This window comes from Taurulus bubalis, assembly GCF_910589615.1.
Source record: "Taurulus bubalis genome assembly, chromosome: 8".
Taxonomy (NCBI): Eukaryota; Metazoa; Chordata; class Actinopteri; order Perciformes; family Cottidae; genus Taurulus; species Taurulus bubalis.
In genome coordinates this window covers 26,366,647-26,385,040 of record NC_136596.1, presented here as the reverse complement: position 1 = coordinate 26,385,040, position 18,394 = coordinate 26,366,647, and the positions used below count along the sequence as shown (strand labels likewise).

At 39.7% G+C, this 18,394-nt stretch overlaps 1 protein-coding gene across 1 annotated transcript in view; it reads left to right on the top strand.

Moving 5' to 3' along the window:
- The window catches only part of LOC306739858 (zinc finger matrin-type protein 4-like), a gene marked incomplete at its 3' end in the record, with an annotated part of 91,318 nt that overhangs the window by 34,437 nt on the left and 38,487 nt on the right, over window positions 1-18,394 (top strand). The window contains exon 3 of the mRNA XM_079221923.1: window positions 11,895-11,984. Within this exon, the coding sequence (XP_079078049.1) occupies window positions 11,895-11,984 (90 nt within the window). The remainder of the gene's footprint in view (window positions 1-11,894; window positions 11,985-18,394) is intronic.

Sequence of the window (18,394 nt, the reverse complement as noted above, 5' to 3'; positions counted from 1 at the left end):
TGGCTGCCGCTTTATATTTACTATATCTACCCGATGCGATGTTGTGATGTCCTGACCTCAGCATCGGGGCCAGAGTTGTGGGGAAGTGGCTTCTTGGTAACTTCAAAGTTTTATTTTCATGCTGTGTTTTTTTAGCTGGCTTGCCAATGTCAGTCTACATGCAGAACTCACCTGTTTATGTTGACGGCTTCACTTTGAGGACGGGACAAACCAGCTATCTCCAAACTCTAGAGTCTAGACTGACTGCTTGTCATTGTCTTTTTTTATTTTTTTTTACCAAGACTGAATTTGATCGGTTAAATTATTCTTGAGAAAATCCCTTATAAATATGTCGCTGTCCCCTCTTAGTACAGTGAGCGCGGACTCAAAACTGCACTTTGAAGTTTTTGTTTTACAGATCAAGCTAGAAAAATATAAAAATAAGTAACAGTGGAAATGATTCTCTATTAAAACTGATCCACAAAGTACAATTTTCAAGAACTATTACAGAAGCACAAGTAACTACCCGCCTCTCAAATTATAAAGATGTAATAATTAATATATTTTATGGTCTTTGATCAGGTTTTTTTAGGAGGTTTTTTATTATATCGTGCATTATAAGGAAACAGTCTCACACACTGTTTCCATCAGTCCAACTTTCATGGGAAATCATCTGAAATCCACTGACGGAAAGAAGAACAAAAGGCTTCTAAACTCTGGAGAATAGGAATGAGCAAAGTATTAGCAGCTGTAAAAAAGAAAAGCAGTGGAGTGATACGTCCCTAGAAGTATCTGAACTGCAGCATCATGGCACAGTCATGGGTAGACAAGTGTGTATCCTCCACACACCAACAGGGTCCTTCTGTTTCTGTAGCTCAGCAAGAGACGTTGACGGTGATGTAAGTGTTTGACTGACGCGACACAAACATCCGCATGATGTCATTCCTCTGGAAGCCAGTGGATACATCTGCACTTGTGCTTTCTAATACGGGGCGTTGGATTTGGCCGTCGGGCTTGTTCTCTTTGATCTGAGAGGGTTTTGTGTGCAGTCGATACCGTAGTTTGTGAATTGACTGCATGGCCTACATTTGGTGACAGCGCTCTGTTAGTCGTGAGAGGGTTTGCTCCTCGCATTGTCTACCAATCTCTGCTCAACAATCCTGCTGGAGGCCTCATGGAGGGAAAGCCCATTCAGCTTCCAGTGTGCCGTCTCGGTTTAGAAATCGTTAAACAGTAGGAAGACAAAGAAGATCATGAATCCAAGAGTTGGTTTTCATCTTTCTATCATATGCAATGAGGTGGCGAGGCTGCTATTTATTTACATCAGGCTGCCAACAGTGAAGAATGAAGTTGGTTCCTATCCGAGAAAACAAATTGAACTTTGATTTATGCTGCGATCGAAATTGCTTTTGCTACTGTGAGCCAGCTGAAGTGGGGATTATTTCCAACACCGGATCGGTTGGCAGGTATTAGCGTGACAAATGCAAGGCGACAGGGAAGATGATTTGAAATAAGAGGTGCTGGGCCGGGATTAGGGTTGAGTGATTGGACAAATGCATTGCTGATTGGACGAGTAGCCTTCACCACCAATTATTTTGTCTTTTGGGGGATTTTATGTAATTTTGCCAATTTAATGGTCGGCCTCCAAAATGTCCTGCACACACAAGTGTGAATATATATATATAGTGTGAATACATAGGCAATAGCTGCTTGTCGGACTAATGGTGGTTGGTTGAAAAATTATAATATTTCATATCGCCCAGCCTTACACAGTATATCAATTTAAATGTCAGGATAAACCCCATGAGATGCATCTTCTGGTTATTAAGGGGTCCTCAGACTAAAAATATATAAACATTAACACATTTAATTAACTTTTTTTTTTTAAAGTGTTAAAAAATACATGGTATATATTTACATATATTTTTAAAAGAAATCAAATCATCCCCCACCCCCTGCTAAAACTGTTAGCTAACTTACTCCTGAGCTACAGCCACAACAATATTATTAGTTTGTTTTTGTTTGACAGTTAATAGCAGTTGTGATTACTAAATCTATACATCACATCTGCGTATAGTGTTATATATATATATATATATATATATTTATATATATATATATATATAAAAATAAAACACGTTGTACCACTACTCAGGGCTGGCATGGCTTTATCCATAAAAGGTTTCACTGGAGATGAATGATGTGAGATTAATTTCTTATAAAGCACCTCGCTGAGTCCATGTTAGTGCTAATCACATTGGGACGACATTAAGGAAGTGCACTGATTAAACAAACCAGTAGGGAGGCAGCTCCAGTTACTAACCCTGCTTCAAAGGCTTAAAAATAGCCTTAAATGACAATAACAAAAATCATAAAAGCAACAACAAGTGGTCATCTTCAGTTTGCCAGCACACTTCCAGCTTCCATAATACATGAAAGGAGAATCAGGAACAGCGAGGCTGCTGTATGTTAGATAAAAGTAACAGTAATGCAAAAATAGGATGAAAACATAAGTCCTGCTGTCGAGCCAGTCAGTTTAACATCATGAAACAGTTTTATGCTCCCAAAAAAAGGCTCCATAATATCACAGGTACAGTATACAGATTGATATTCCACTGTTTTTAAGAATATGACAGTATTTCCAATTGGATACGGTTCATGGAAAGAGCGTATTCTTTGTGGTATTCTGTATTAGGCCTCATTTCAAATGTCATGTCAATCGATGTCGTGGTTGTCAAGATATTGCATGCTGGTACAAGCAAAGTCTCGGCTTTACTAAAGTCAATAGAGTTCATGCTCTAGGGACTCTGGATGTACAACAATCCATCAAGTGGTTGTTGAGATGTTTCAGCCTGGACCAGAGTGACAGACTGACTGCCATCCTCTCGCCCTCACCGAGCTCACCTCGTCTGTCAAGGCTGCTTTCTGAAGGTGTTCTGAAGCAGCCAATTTGTGGAAAGCAATCAATGTGCTTCTGGGTATATGGATGTTACACAACAGCTGAACCGTCCTCTCTGCTCGGCTGCTTTGTTTTTAAAAAGCGACCTTTTCATCTTTCTCTGCAGGAAGTGTCAAATCCTTGGAGGTCTTTATTTAGCAAACACACTGAATCCCCACAACACAACCCTGCACAAGCCTGCTGTTTTAGGTGGTGATTCATGTGATAATGCCTGTTTGAGTGTGGACTGCGGTGCTGTTCCCTTGGTTCCATGTAGTTGAGTCCTTTTAGACTGGAGGGGTGCAACAACAGTCGGGACAACGTAGAGCTCTGGATCCCTGTTCCTAAATCACCCAGGGGCAGCTAAGTAGGACAGCTCAGCCCTGGGTGTCTTGGAGGTTACCTGCCCTCAGTTACAATGTCTTTTGACAGACTTGCTATAATTAGAGGGCTCACGGAGGCTGCCACCACAGTCACTGGTCTATTCCGAGGCACCAACTCTGGGCTGTGTTTAGGTACAATCATTTGAGAATTACAGTGCTACTTGCCTATATTGGACATTTTTTTTACAGCCACGTAACCTGTAAGCACACAGGATTTACTGGACTCACCACTGGTATAGTCCTTTAAGTTTAAAACATGAGTGTTTGACTTGTTTCAAAGACAAACCATCTTGTTAAATGTTTTAAGGTCCACTGTCCTGGTATTCCGGATTCAGAGATCTGCCTAATGTCCAGATCACACTACATAATCATCCCAATAAGGACCCGACCCTGCAGATGTTAGTCTCTGGAAGGATAATCGTTTATTTTATGTAGTGTGTAAACCAACCAATGTCGCATCTGGAATGCCTCATTACGCCTCTGCAAAAACACCAGCAAGTGTCATTTTTTCGCCGTCTTTCCCGAAAATTTAAATAATCTATTCCCTATTTAGATGGGATCAACAGTATAGAGGTGGGGAATAAAAGATTGAAATGTCACACTGAGCTCACAAAATGCAGCAGCAGAAAAAGCAGCTTTTTCCGGTGGCGAAAACTCAAGAGATCCATTTGAAAATGGGATGACAACGCTGCCAACACAGGGAATTGGGGCTGTGGTTATTACCGGGTTGAGGGGGAAAGGTCATATTAAAATCACCCCACATCCCTAAAGGAATAGATCCATTCTGAACGGGGCTTCATGCGACATGGTGTGACGTTTACCTACAGGGTCACTCTATTGTGATTACCTGTAAACATGGCGGGTGAAACAGGAATGATGTTTTATTTTACTCCAATGAATCTAAACCTTCAACCATCACACTCGGGTCAGGATACCTATGACACATTACTCTCCCTCTGCACACATACTGTTCATACACATATAATGCTCACCCGGATAACTCTTCAATCTTAACTTTTTTGAAGTGAAATTATTTAGCACCGACTCTATTGGTAAAATATTATTATACTATTATGGATATGAGTATTCTCTGATATTATAAGGTCAGAGACTTTGCAAGGAAAAAGTGTTTTTTCACACCAAAGTTGCCACTGTTAAACATTAAAGCAGTATGTTGTGGTAATGCCAGTTTTAAAATATGCGTTTTATATCATGTTCTTTTTGTGTTCTTTGATTAACATAAATAAATACTAATATAATAAATGTATTTTGCACTTGTTGTTTACTGTTAAGTGAGATGAGGTTGATACAAACCGGCAAAAGGAAGAGATGTGTTCTTAAAAATGTCAAAGCATATTCTGGATTTGAAAAAATATTTATCTTAAATTTAAATCTTAAATCTTAGAAAGTGTTTAGAAAGAGTTTTATTTTCCACGATGGCCCTGATACACCATCATTGCACCAACTATTTCATGGTCTTTACACATTTTAATTATTTCCATAAGACTGCCAATTAGATCATTTGCATGCAGCCTGTCAGCATTTTAGTTCCAGATTGACATGTCACTCAAAGACTCTGATTGACACCCGACTGGACTGTAGGAGACACTGTGCTGAACCATTATGTCTCCAGTATTGACAATTGCACAGATTCATAAATGACTAACGGCCAGTGCAGCCAAACTGCAGTGGTTTCGCTTCACATGAATCTAAATATAATGGATGTTATTAACACACAGTGAGAGTGCGGCCAACATAATGTCTTCAGTGGAGAACTAACTCTGCAGGTAGAGCTTAAAATATATTACAATTTTATAGTATTTTATAGTGAATAATTTTAATAAAAAAGACATCCCTAATGGGCACTAATGGGCCCTCTGATGAGAAAACCCATCAGGTGTTCTGGTCTCTGAGGTCTGATAAGCTGGGCTGACAACAGCCTGGTTTACTGTGTGTTTGATGCTAAACCCCGTCTGGACTCATCCATGCTCCTCCCACGTCTCCAAGTACATATTTATATTATTAGTATAAACAGTCTGGTGATTGGTCACTTTTTAAATCCTGATCATCAGCTTTAAACTTAAAGCTTGTGTAGGTAATGCATTTTAGAAACTTTTTTGTTATATTTGTTGAAATTTCCTGGCAACAATCAATACATACATCGAATGCTTCTATAAAGAAAAGAAGTATCCGGTTGTGTGGTGGCAGCAGGACTGTAATAAGCCCTTCAAACCTGTTCATTTGGCTTTGGACAGGTTTTGGATAAGTCCTCAGGCAACACTGCTGATATTAACACGCATTTGCAAATCCAGGGTTACTATCAAGAGGGTTAGGGCTTGGATTTTTGGTTGGATACTTTCAAAATCTAGGTTATTCTTGCTGATTTATTGAATGTTTCTGATCTTTAATTTGAACATTTATGTGTAACACAATAACAGTAAATATTAAACAATGATTATTTCATGCAGCAACTGGAAAACTCTACAAAACAATGATTATTTGTATGAAATAGGTTTCCACATTTATTGAAAACAACTATATATATATATATATATATATATATATATATATATATTGTATACATTGTATCTGTATATGTAGTGTCCGTTTTTTGTAATTTCCAACTATAAACTAGACTAATTTCTAGTTGCATGTGTTTTCGTCTGGTTTAGGACGTCTGCTTGTATTTGTTTCATGTTCCCTATAATATCCCCCTGGCCCCGGGGAGGGAACGTCTGAGTCCACACAAGTGCTGATTAGCTCACTGATGGGTAGTAATGCAGTATGGATTTTTCTTCAGCCCTGATTATGTCAAGCGTGCGCATAGCTTCTCTCTCTCACACAAACGCCTTCCACAATGTGTCTGTTTCAGTTTATTGTTGTTATGTTCTCAGACAGTTGCTTTGAGCTAAATGCTAAAGCTAAAGCTTGCACACTGTCCGTACTACACATGTGCCAATGTTTCCTTTCTAAAAACTACAATTGAAAGCAAGGCTCCAGTCAAACTTCTTCCACTTCCATCTGATTTATCCTCAAATTATTTCAACCGTCCCAAAATAAATGTAAACCATCAAAACTTCAAAACACAAATTATTCAAATCTTTTATAAATATTTAGTTGTATTTGAATTAAAATATTTTCTTTGATGAAAACTTATTGGAATTACTGTTTTATATATTATATATACACTGCCGGTCAAAAGTTGGTCACCTGCCACAAAAGCTCAATCCACGACAGCCTTGTTCCGCTCTCAGCCACTACAGGATGGCTGAGAGGTTTGCTCTGTACTTGTCATGTATTTGTCATGCTTTTAGGTCGTAGAAAGTCCTCTTCACAAATGGTATTTTGTATGAAAGGGTTTGTAAAAGAAGTTGTGTTTTTTACATGGCGAACAAAACGATGTTCAACGTTAAAAATCTTATTGTAAACATTATAATATAGATATGAGCAGCAGGCATGGGAATTCATTATAATATAATAAGTGTCCGATTAAGTGTTGTTCCAAAAGTTCATCATATTTGATGCAATCTACCAGGCCTTGCTTTCCATCCCATCTAATTCAAGCTTCCGGAAGCACATGGAAGCTACTTTCAGCATTTACACAGAGAGCTCACATGTTCATCTCAATAGGTCTCTGTTTGTTTTGCAGTTTTGAATGATGCATGCAGTGGTACAAGTTAACATGTGGTACAGTGGGAGGAGACAACAGGGGACCTGCTGGCAGAAACTCATGAATCACATCAGCTTTAACATTTTCAAATAACCAGTTATGGAACAAACTAGTCATAACTATACTTATACTCAACTTATTTTTCTACAAGATAGATACCACACTGTTTGCTGTATCAATAATACTATACAGTTGTGTATTGTCACTCGGTTATAGAGGCCCATTGTCTCGAAAGCCCAAATCCTAAAACCCCAAATAGTCCGAAAGATATCCCATTGCATTTGAAGCCCATTTGCAATAAATCCGTGGAATAAATAGAAGCATGTTGCTAATTATATGCAAAATTATGTTTATGAATCTTCCTGATTTTTCCCCCCTACTGTGGTGAAGGCATGACCTGCCCTACTCTGCCTTTGATTGACTATAGTTATTGCCTTTAGTGGTTGCGTTGGTTAGGGTTAGGCATGAGGAGTGAGATGTGGGGGGGTTAGGGTAAGAATATATGGGTCAGGGTTAGGGTAAGGCATGAGCAGTGAGCTTTGTTAGGGTAAGAATATATGGGTCAGGGTTAGGGTAAGGCATGAGCAGTGAGCTTTGTTAGGGTAAGAATATATGGGTAAGCAAACCAGAGTCAGAGTAGGGTAGGCAATGGACCTTCACAAAAACGGGCATTTCTTTTTCAGGATACATGCTGCCGGACAAATGAGCTTTCCGTCCAATTAAACATTTTTCGGACTTTTTTTGTTTCGAAATAGCAGTGACATGGCACCTTGTGTGACCAGTACAAACCAGGTTGCTCATCTGTTCTTAAGGCGACTGTGGATCAGTGGTGAGCAGGGTCGTCCTTTAATCAGAGGATCGGCGGTTCGATCTCCGGCTCTGCTAGCCCATGTCGATGTGTGCGAGACACATAACCCCAGATTGCTCCCGTAGCTGTGCCTACGGTGTGTGAAAGTAAGCTAGTCCTGATGGGCAGGTGGAACCTTGGTTCTCCACATTTGCTCCTCCATCAGTGTGTGAATTATGACAATTGAATGGGTGAATAATGACAAGTACCTAAAGTGCTTTGAGTGGTCGGACGGAAGACTAGAAAAGCGCTTTACAAGTACAGGTCCATTTGCCATTAGGTCCATCTTTTAATCACAAGGGTAGCGGTTTGATCTTCAGCTCCTATCACATGTCAAAGTAAAACCACAGTTGTTTCATTTCTTAATGCAACAAACAAGATGTAATATGTTAATTTGTCAGTTTAAGAGCAGCTGGTTAGTACATTGTGTTACCTTTCATTAGACGGTTTCGAATGTTTGGGAAGAAAGTGAATATTCTTACCATCCAAAATGTAAAGCTACTCTTTTAATGTGCTTCAGTTAGTCCTTGATAGACTACCAGCATCATACTCTTTTCAGGATATGTTCACATTGCCTTGCTCTGGGCAGAATGCAAAACCAATTGTAATTCCATATGCAGCTGGCCCCAGGTGGTAATTAGGAAGTTATGCAAATACATTAAGAAATAATATATAATTGCAATTAAAATAATTGGCAAATGTGTGCAATTACAAATGTGCAAATATGAAGGCCAATATGTAGAATATACCTATTGCTGCAATGTCTGTAAGCTGGCCAAGTGGAACATTTCTGTCCAGTTTGGATGTGGAAGTGTTTGCTCTGCAGAAACCCAAGTAGCTCTCTGCTGCAAAGAATAGATGTTACCTCAGTGCATAAAAGGCACTTTAGGGTGACATAACAAATAATGCATCTGGGCACCAGAAGTGCAATTGATTGCAGGTAAAAGAAACATATATTTTCAGGGGATGAATCAAAGCCCAGCCTGCTGCCAGTGGTGCCCCAGTGGCAGTGACCTCACAGGAAATTGATGTTTCTCTGGTTGATAGTCTGGTAGTTCCTGTGCTCCACGAATGGCAGATGTGGAAAAGCATTTTATCCATATCCTTATCCCATCACAAAATAAATCTAAAAATCGTATTTTTAGATTTATTAGAACAGTATTAGAACAGTATATTTATTAGAATAGTCTAAAAAATGACTGACATTATTTAAAAATGAAGTCAAGTTAGTTATAATAGTCTGGCTATTCAGTGGTAAATTGGGGAGAAAAGGAGAATTCCAAATACTCATATTGTCAAAGTTTTAAACATTTCTGTTAATGAGCATTTTGTATTGAGTGGTTAATACAATATGAATAGTGAACAGGATTGAATGTGCCTAATATGTTCTTGTTCATTTAAGCAATGTGGCATAATCATTTTTTAAATACATTTGCAAATGTCCAAATACTTGCAGGAGTATTTGTCTAAAAGAGAGTAATCCAAACCAGAGGCAGTTTGAATGAAAGGTGAACCGAGTTAACTGCTATGTATCCGTCATGCTCTTCAAGCTGGATCCACACACACACACACACACACACACACACACACACACACACACACACACACACACACACACACACACACACACACACACACACACACACACACAGCTCAGGTTGCTGTGTATCTGCCAAGAAGCCAGACAGGCAAGACAAATAGATTCCTGCAGCCTTGCTTGTTCCCTGGACCAGGCGGGATGAGTTTGTCTGTCATGTCCTTGTGGAGTGAAGCCAGTGGCTGCTGTTCTGCCTGACAGAATAAAGCACCGGGAACCTAACCACACTGCTACAGGCCTCATGAGATGCTATCATGTAACTATAAACCGTCCCTCATATATGGCTTCCCATGACGATGCCATGACTATATCGCGTGTGGTTTTCCCTCCTCTTTCTGTCCTTCCATGTCCCCTATCGTGGCTGTGCTATCAGATCCTGCTGGATCGATGGGCTGCTGGTAAGAATACTCTTGCGTCGCCCAAACACTAATTATCAATTCCCAGTGTCAGGGAGCGGCACTGTGCACTTCATTTGAAAGTCCCTCACTATTTCTAATGGGCCATACCTGGCACAAACGGAAGATCTTTGAAACAGGAGTGTGTGTTGGAAAGGACAGGAAAGGCACGGTGCCATGTTCAGGTAGAGTTAATAGTGTGTGACTTTTTACAACAAGCTCAATCACAGATTGTTATGACACAGCTTTGTGCTCAGAAGGCCCATTTGAACAGGGAGTTAACTTAATTGTGAAAGCAAGGCACTAAACAAGGTTTTCATCACAATATAATTGGTACATGACTGATTATACTGAGCACTCAGCTGCTTAACTTTCACAGCTAGATTCTCCCGATTCCACGCGAGAATGGCGGGATCAGAAGATGGCGCAAAAATCCGTCTTGTCAGGTTTAGGGTGATATGGTAGGCTCGGCCAAAGCATCGTCCTGTGAAGGCGCCGTAACAATTGCGGTTCCTAAAGAGGTTAGCATAGATGCTGCAATAGCATCAGCTTCATCAGAAATGGAGAGTCTTTCTCCAAGACCCTGCTCTTGATTGGCTTTGACAACATGTTTATGTTTCGGAGGATTCATCCAATCACCAGCCAAGTATATTTTGAAGGTACCAGACCTTTTTCAAACGGTTTCCACAGCTTCTTAGATGGTTCTGTGTAACCAACCATGTGGTGCGTCAGGTTGGATGCTGACTCCAACACTATCATTACACACACCAAGTGTTGTTGTTACCAGATCAACAGATAACTCAGTAGGTAGCAGATGATGAAATCGTTCCTCTGTTACTCGACGACTCTGATGTTTGCTGTTTTGACACTAAAATAGAAGTAGAGTCAAAATTATTCAAGTATTTTAGATGAATTGAATGGCTTTTGGATATCTCCCAGTGAGGGTACTATTGGTACATCATACCCGGCAAAAATAGCTGTGATTAAATGTCATATTGGGGTTGATCTCCAGTATGGATGGATTTCATTTAACCATGACGCCATTTTTTTTTGATTTGTCAATAATTTACAACAATTTTGGAAAATACCGACACATTATGTCTTTCTGCAGATTGTGGTCCCACCTCAGAAAATGCTTCCTTGTTTCACATTGGACACACACCATATTGTGTTGTGGAATATGTTGTCAAGACTTGTTGGATGTATGTTATTCAGGCTGACATGGTTTTTTTCTTAATTGTGTATACAATGGTAGAGAGATCGCAAGAGAGGGGGAACAGAGGTCCCCACCAGGAAAGTCTTCGCTCCAGGCTGCCATCTTAACCCCCAAGCCACAGGGGCGCCCCAGTTCCTGCCATTCTCACTGCCCATATTATGAAGGGGCGTTTCACAAGTGGTTTACCAAGACCTCTTTCATATCCCTTTAGGGGAATCCTCGTCTTTATGTTTTATTGGCGTTAATATGAGATATGAGATCAACCCTCCAAGGGCATCAGGAGCGAGTGAATCATTTTGACTCGACTGTGTTGAAATGTGCATACTAACACCATGTAGTGCGTTCCCATTGCACAGTAGGTGGATTTTGTGTATGTGAGAAAGGCCCGGATGTATACAACATTAGCATATGATATTTGACTATAAGACGTGAGCTTACTGCACCACAATGCATTGTGACTTACGATTGATCCAGGCTAAAAACATATGTTAATAGGTTTTCCAGACATTTTCAACTGAGAAAGTTAATGTTGAGATAATATTAAATCTACTCCCCTTGGACATGCCCTCTCACTTTCCATAAGCGATGCAAAATCAACCGGTTGAATCCATGTAGGTCACCTGCGTTATTGGTCCAAATCCCATGAGTTATTCAAAGGTACGAGTGGGGGACTTTGTTAGTTAGTTGTTAGTACAATACGTTCATATCCTCTTGGGCACCAAAGTGATACTGATAAGTGTGCATGCCTCTGGCTGAAGGTAAGTGGGGGAGTGCAAATTATTTTTGAAATACACTGAACTATGCTCTATATATTTAATCCACTTTATTGCCTTAATTAACATGTTGTTTTCCCCTTTTCTCTCCATCAGAGTCGGAAACATGCCAACAAAGTGCGGCTGTATTACATGCTACATCCTGTGGATGGAGGCTGCCCCGCCAAGAAGCTCAGAACAGACAATGTGAGTCCTTTGTACATTAAACATCTTCCTGTCCGTAGTGTTTCCTGTTGTCTCAGTAAATACTGAGACACATGCACACATCAATCCACAGCTTGCCCCCCTCACTCTTTGTCAGAACAGCTAACAATTAAACAGCACTGCCACATTGTTAGACCAATGAACAATGCAACGATTGGATGCAAGGGGATGCCAACCTTTCATTCAATACAAGGACACATTGTGAGGTGTCATGCCCTCCCGGCCTTCCCTGTCATAAACTGTCATAATTAAGGACATGATGTGTTTGACAGATGCAATCGTCAGACCTGTCACTTCCTACCCGATAAGTGTTTTGGTGGCGTTTGGCTTGTGTAACCTTGACCACTTGAAACAACCTCTGTTATGTCTTTGTTTAGAAAAGACACAAACATTGTTTTTACATCCACTTGGCAGCTCTGCCCCTCAATGAGCGTGTGGAGATTTCATGGTGCATGTTAGGATTTTGTGTTACTGTCACAGTGAAAGTGGAGTTTACTGCCGGTGTGGTGTGATGGAGGTGAGAGATTGGAGTCGAGATATTTGGGGGACTCTGTTCTCTGCTTTGCTTACTGGGAGTTTGCCAGCTATCAATCTGGAAATAAGCCTCTGGAAAAGATAAGAACACACATTGCTTTCTCTTGCTGCTTTAGCTTATCAACCAGTCTTGTTATGCTATTTCTGTTTTACTGTATGCACTATATACATACCTTTCCTCTTTCCTCACTATTTCCGTTTTATTCTTTCCTTTCCTCTACAATTTCCTTTTCCATTACTTTGCATCCTTTCATCTACTTTTCCATTTTTAAACTTGTCTATCCTCTTCTATCATCTCTGTTCCACTTTTCTATTCTTACCTATACTTTTCTTCCTATTACTTTTCTATCCTTTACTTTACTCAGATTTCCACGTATACGTTATTTTCCATTATCAGACACAATTTCCTTTACTCTCCATTTTCTGGATGTTTTTTTAAAGGGAACGTTGTAGGAACATTGCATTCCTTATGTTCTCAGTGCACGGTCTTGGAGGACTTGTTGTTTTGCTAACGTACTTGCATTTCCTTACATTCTCGGAACATTCTCGGAACGTGCAACACTAACACAACCTCAAGTTCTTGAAATTTTGTTTTGGAACCATTTTCTGAATGTTTTTTTGAGTAACCAGATCCATGAGAGGTTGCCAGAGGCATCCATCCGAGAGGCAGTTATTCTAGTTTTTGTTTGAAACCAATCCTCTTTCAACCAGCGAGAATCTACAAGAAGACCTCCTCTCGATGCATTTAATGTTTTATATCAAATGTAATAAATATGCAACTAAAAAGACTGTGTGCTGCCACCAAGAAGCTTCCAGGATATCGTTCCGCATTTCCATACTCTCTTTGGTTCGAGGTGAACGAGCTGACCAAACAAATGATCGTCTTTGCAACATAGTTTGTCAGTACTTGTACCACTATATTTCAATATGCAAAAATAAAGTACCACTAGCTTTATGTTATGCTTCTGATGGTGGACTAAGCTGTTAGCATGTCAGCTTCTAGCCTACTGCAGCATGCATCAACAGTAAACATAAATATGCTGCCATACTATTTTCACAGCAGGTGTGTGTAATATTGACCTGCTAATGGGACTGACTTCATAGGCTGTCGCTGTAGCCTAACGTTGTAAAACTGAGCTTTTAGGCTATGCCCCTCCTCTCTCCCTCCTTCTGCTGCATGGATCGTCGTTATCTGGATCGTGGCCCATGCCTACTACTCATTATATGAATCATTTCTGTCATATTCATGTAATGTGCTGTAACTCTGTTACGTTGTTCATTCTGGTCACATGACATCTATTGCTTCTGTCCATCCGGGGAGAGGAATCCTCCTCTGTTGCTCTATGAAGGGTTCTTCCCTGTTTTCCCTGTGAAAGGGTTTTTACTATCTTTATTGGGGGAGTTTTTCCTTATCTGATGTGAGGTCCCGGGACAGGGATGTTATGTGGACAGATTGTAAAGCCCTCTGAGGCAAACTTGTACTTGTGATTTTGGGCTATACAAAATAAACTGAATTGAAATTGAATTGATGGATATTTACCAGTTCCAGATGATAATATTTATTTTCATACAGGTGTACATATATGGTTGAAAATACTTTATGTTGTTTCTGCATAATGGAGACACAGTTGTACATGTTATATGTATCCCTCTGGCCTTTACTGTACGATAACCACACCTGCTCTCAGTATCAAAGGTATTTGTATTTGTTGTATGGCTGTCAGGTAGAATGTGTGTCTGGCTGTGTGTCAACTGCCGGGAAATTGTTTTCAGCTGTTTTTCCCAGAATCACTGTCCATACTGCAACATCACTGAGCAGGGAGTTAACAGGAAAAGGTCTGTGGTTGAGTCTTTCATGCTAGTTCATGTGAGGTGACCTTGATGGCTTGTGTCATCTAAAGGCCTTGATGTGGGGGAGGAGTGATCTCAGTGTTTCAGTGCAAATATATGATGTATGACAACAACACAAAGATACACATTTTAGGGGTTTGTGCGGTAGGCTTCTCGTTTTCAATCTCTTCAGTTGCTTGTTGCAATGAAGAGTTTTAGTAACACATTTTAACACTGGCATATAAAGACCTGTCTCTGTGGTCTACTTTGAGTATCAACAATCAATGCATATCTCATATGGCGGAACAATCAATGCAGAAATGATCATTTCAAACTTATTCAAACAAATAATGCATATTTATCACTATATTTCTCTTAAATGTGCTGAATTAAATATTCATAGTTGTGTAGCATCAAAGTGCAGCACCCACCCTTCAGTTCTGCTGACCACAGTAGAATTTATATCCTTCATATCAGGTTCATTCATTTCTTTCTGCTTCAAAAAACACTTCACTAAAAGCATTGTTGTACTTTATTATATACGGTATGATTAGTTACAATGCACCTTGTTATAGTTGATTCCCATGAATATTACCTGACAGAGTAGTGAGGCATGTAAAACATGTCCATTCTAAGCTACAAGTCCATGTTCTCCTCAACAGTTTGAGGTGTAAAGCACAACTAGGTAGAGGTCACGATGTTTCGCGACCTCTACCTAGTTGTGCTTTACACCTCAGCTTCCAGACTTACTGTTGAGGAGGATGTAGACTTGTAATAGCTTTGAATGACATGCTTTACACATTTGTCTTGAGGGATAAATAAAACTGTAAAGGAAAACACAACTAATAGGATTAAGTCGATGGCCATAAAGTCTGTGAGCCTATTAAATAAATGAGCCTGTATTGAATTTGCCTCAGGATATAGTGTCTCAGATGATTTCTGACTTAAAGTTTGCCAGACCAAAGCCAGGCCTATTGTTGTAATACTACTACAGACTGGGGGACTGGTTTGTGTATCCAGGTCGCTACTCATATTAAAACTACACTAAGCAAAGTTCTAATTGCAAAGTCTAATAATGCAATGCAAATGATGCAACTCCTGTGGTTTTCTCTGGGCTGTTTCACATGTTTTGCTCAGTTCTGTCCTCCATCAAAATTGACTACAACATTTATTTCTGGGATTGCAGTGGTAAACAGTCAAAATGTCTAAATTAAGCATCCATCAAACCCAACATCAGCAACAGTACTTCCCATGCAACCCCATTGTTGACAGTGAATGAATTGCCTGTAACGAGATGCCATCCAGCAGGGCAGAGACCATCAAATCTGCCCATAGAGACATGCTCCCATCTGCGTTTCACAAATCAGATGCCGACATCAGCTCGTTAACAAGCACATGCACCTCTATATGGTGAAAATATCTGGATGCACAATCCAGAGTCCGAGCCAAGGGAGGGGTGTGTAGCTCCTCTGAGCCTCACTGCTATTCAAATGAAATCAACCTCGGGGTAAATATCTGTTGCAGGAGAGACAGACTGTTTCAGAGAGAGGAATGAGGTTGTGAGTTGTTTTGGTCTACTATCATTTGCTCTTCTCTGCTGCAGCTGCTCAGCTTCCCTATGAGAGTTCACCTACTGCAGCCTCTCGATCTGTTTTTGTTATTAATATATACTCTGATTGTGGAGATGAGTTCAGTTTTAGACCCATTAACATTTGGAAAGACCAAGGCAGCAGTCAAAAAGGAGGGTACATTTAGTTTGTACTGCATTATCCATAGTGGATTTTTAATACTGTATTCAACACTTCTTACAGAAACTGGGCCAGTCATAGAGGGACATCTTTGCTTCACTGGTGGCAGGGCCTCAAGGATGTCTGCTAGTCATTTCATTAGCTGTAATTACATTAGCTTTGATATGTATAGAGTTGGTTTCAGAAGTAAACGGTCCTGTACATGTTCTGCATTGAAAAGACCCTAGCTGTGTTTCTACTTAATAGTCAAGGACACTTTAAGTGTCTCTAAAAAAAATGCAAATGAGAATTAGTTTCACAATCCATGTAGTCGTGCATCAACTCTTCGACAAAGGGAAAAATCACCTCAAGGGAGCATTTCTTTCTCCAGTTGAGGATGTTTTATTGCGTTGTTCTATTTATAAACAGCTTTTCTAATGTGATACTTCAAAATGTGCATAAAAGTATATGAATGGTAGTTATTTGTTTTTCAAGGCTACACTTGGAAATTCACAGCACAATATTTAGCTTGTTAAAAATGTTAGAAAATCTGGCCAAAGTTAATACCATATATCCCCAAATCCCTAGTTTTTAATTCCAGCTGGAGCACTATGTTTCATACCATATTAGACATTTCTGCAAAACCTCAGATAGTATTTTTGACATGTTTAACCTTGATTAGTCCACCATTTTGGCAGTGGTGGGCCGTCAGGGCCAGCTAAGCCTTCTCTGCTGGCCTAAGTAAAATCACAAAGTTATAGCTATTTTATGATTGAATTGTTTTTCACAAATACACTACATGTATTATAATATTTTTTTCCCATTAGCTTATTTTCTCATTGAACAACTCCTCTGTTGCTCTGCTTCCAGCCTGCAGCGCTGTTTCCAGTGCAGTTTTTTTTAAGGAGAGCTCTTATCCAATTAGATTTCACCTCCTATGTCACTATTGAAGCAGAGCGGCTTTGCAGATTAAAGTACATGGGAGCCTTATCGTTGATTGTCATAGTCTTCAACCAATCAGATCCTTAGTTTGACATGCTGGGCCAGCGCCTGCAAGATGGACCTCAGATTTGTAGTTGCTAAATCTTATTGCTTCAGTCCAAGGAGGCCAGCAGGACCACATCTGCAAACATTATCTATCCATTTTCTACTAACTTTTATGGACATGCCTTAAAACTATAAAACGGATTACGCTAACATCAGTTTTAAAGCTAGATAGCTAAATAGTTGCTCATTAAACATACATACATATTCCACTTGGGTCTTGTTGCTGATGTGCTCCTCACTCTTCAATACCAACAACGTCGTTCCTTTCTGTGTTCTTCCTTTTAATAATACAAAACTATTAACATACATTTAAAAAACACACTGGTGTTGTTTTACTACAGAAGGGATGACTAACTATTTGCATTTGGACTTTACACTTCTAAACCACCTTACTGTTTTTACTGTATTTACTGTTGTTTGGCTTTTGAAGAAAGATGACAGCATTTGTGATCAAACCAGAACCAGCCTCACATATTTTTCATATTTTTCTTTTTCTTTTCAGGTGTCACAATAAATCTATGTTGGGTCTGCAGTCTGACCTTAGGCTCTTAGTAAAAGGGCACATTGCGTTGATGGTAGAGAACTCCCCTTAAAATACACAGATGTGATGCGACCAGGCTGTGCTTATGAGGTGGCACTGTCTAAAAATACACTCAGCAGCACTGCCTCCAGAGACGGGGGAGTGTGCGCGGCCTGGCATGGCCGGCGTCTGGACCTGGTTGAGCTGATGGCATTTGACAACTGTACACGCTGCTGGTCATGGTAGTCGCTGTGATAACCTGCTCTCATGCGACTTCGAGGATGGAGTGTCAGTTATGTAGTATAATCTCATGGTTTTGATGTTTTTTTGTTTTGATGGTAAAATAGAGTGTTTTGGATTAAGGACTCTGGTTTTTTCGACCGATCTGGTGAGGTCTTTTACTGATCTCCCTGGTTTAATAATCAATGCAAAAGCTGCTGATCAGAATTACATTTAGGCCATATATATATATATATATATATATATATATATATATATATATATATATATATATATATGCAGATTGCAATGCAGGGAAGGCTTCGGTTTACCGATTCAGCATCTGTGGTTTTCAGTCTACTGAGTGATTTCAAATGTGTTATTGCGATTCACTCTTCTCTTTAAATGTTAAGACATCAGCTGAATTTCCTGCTTTGCATTTTCATGCACGTTATGAAATATCAGATTTAGATAGGTGTATGAGAAAAGCACTTTGTCAGCAATATGCAAACATA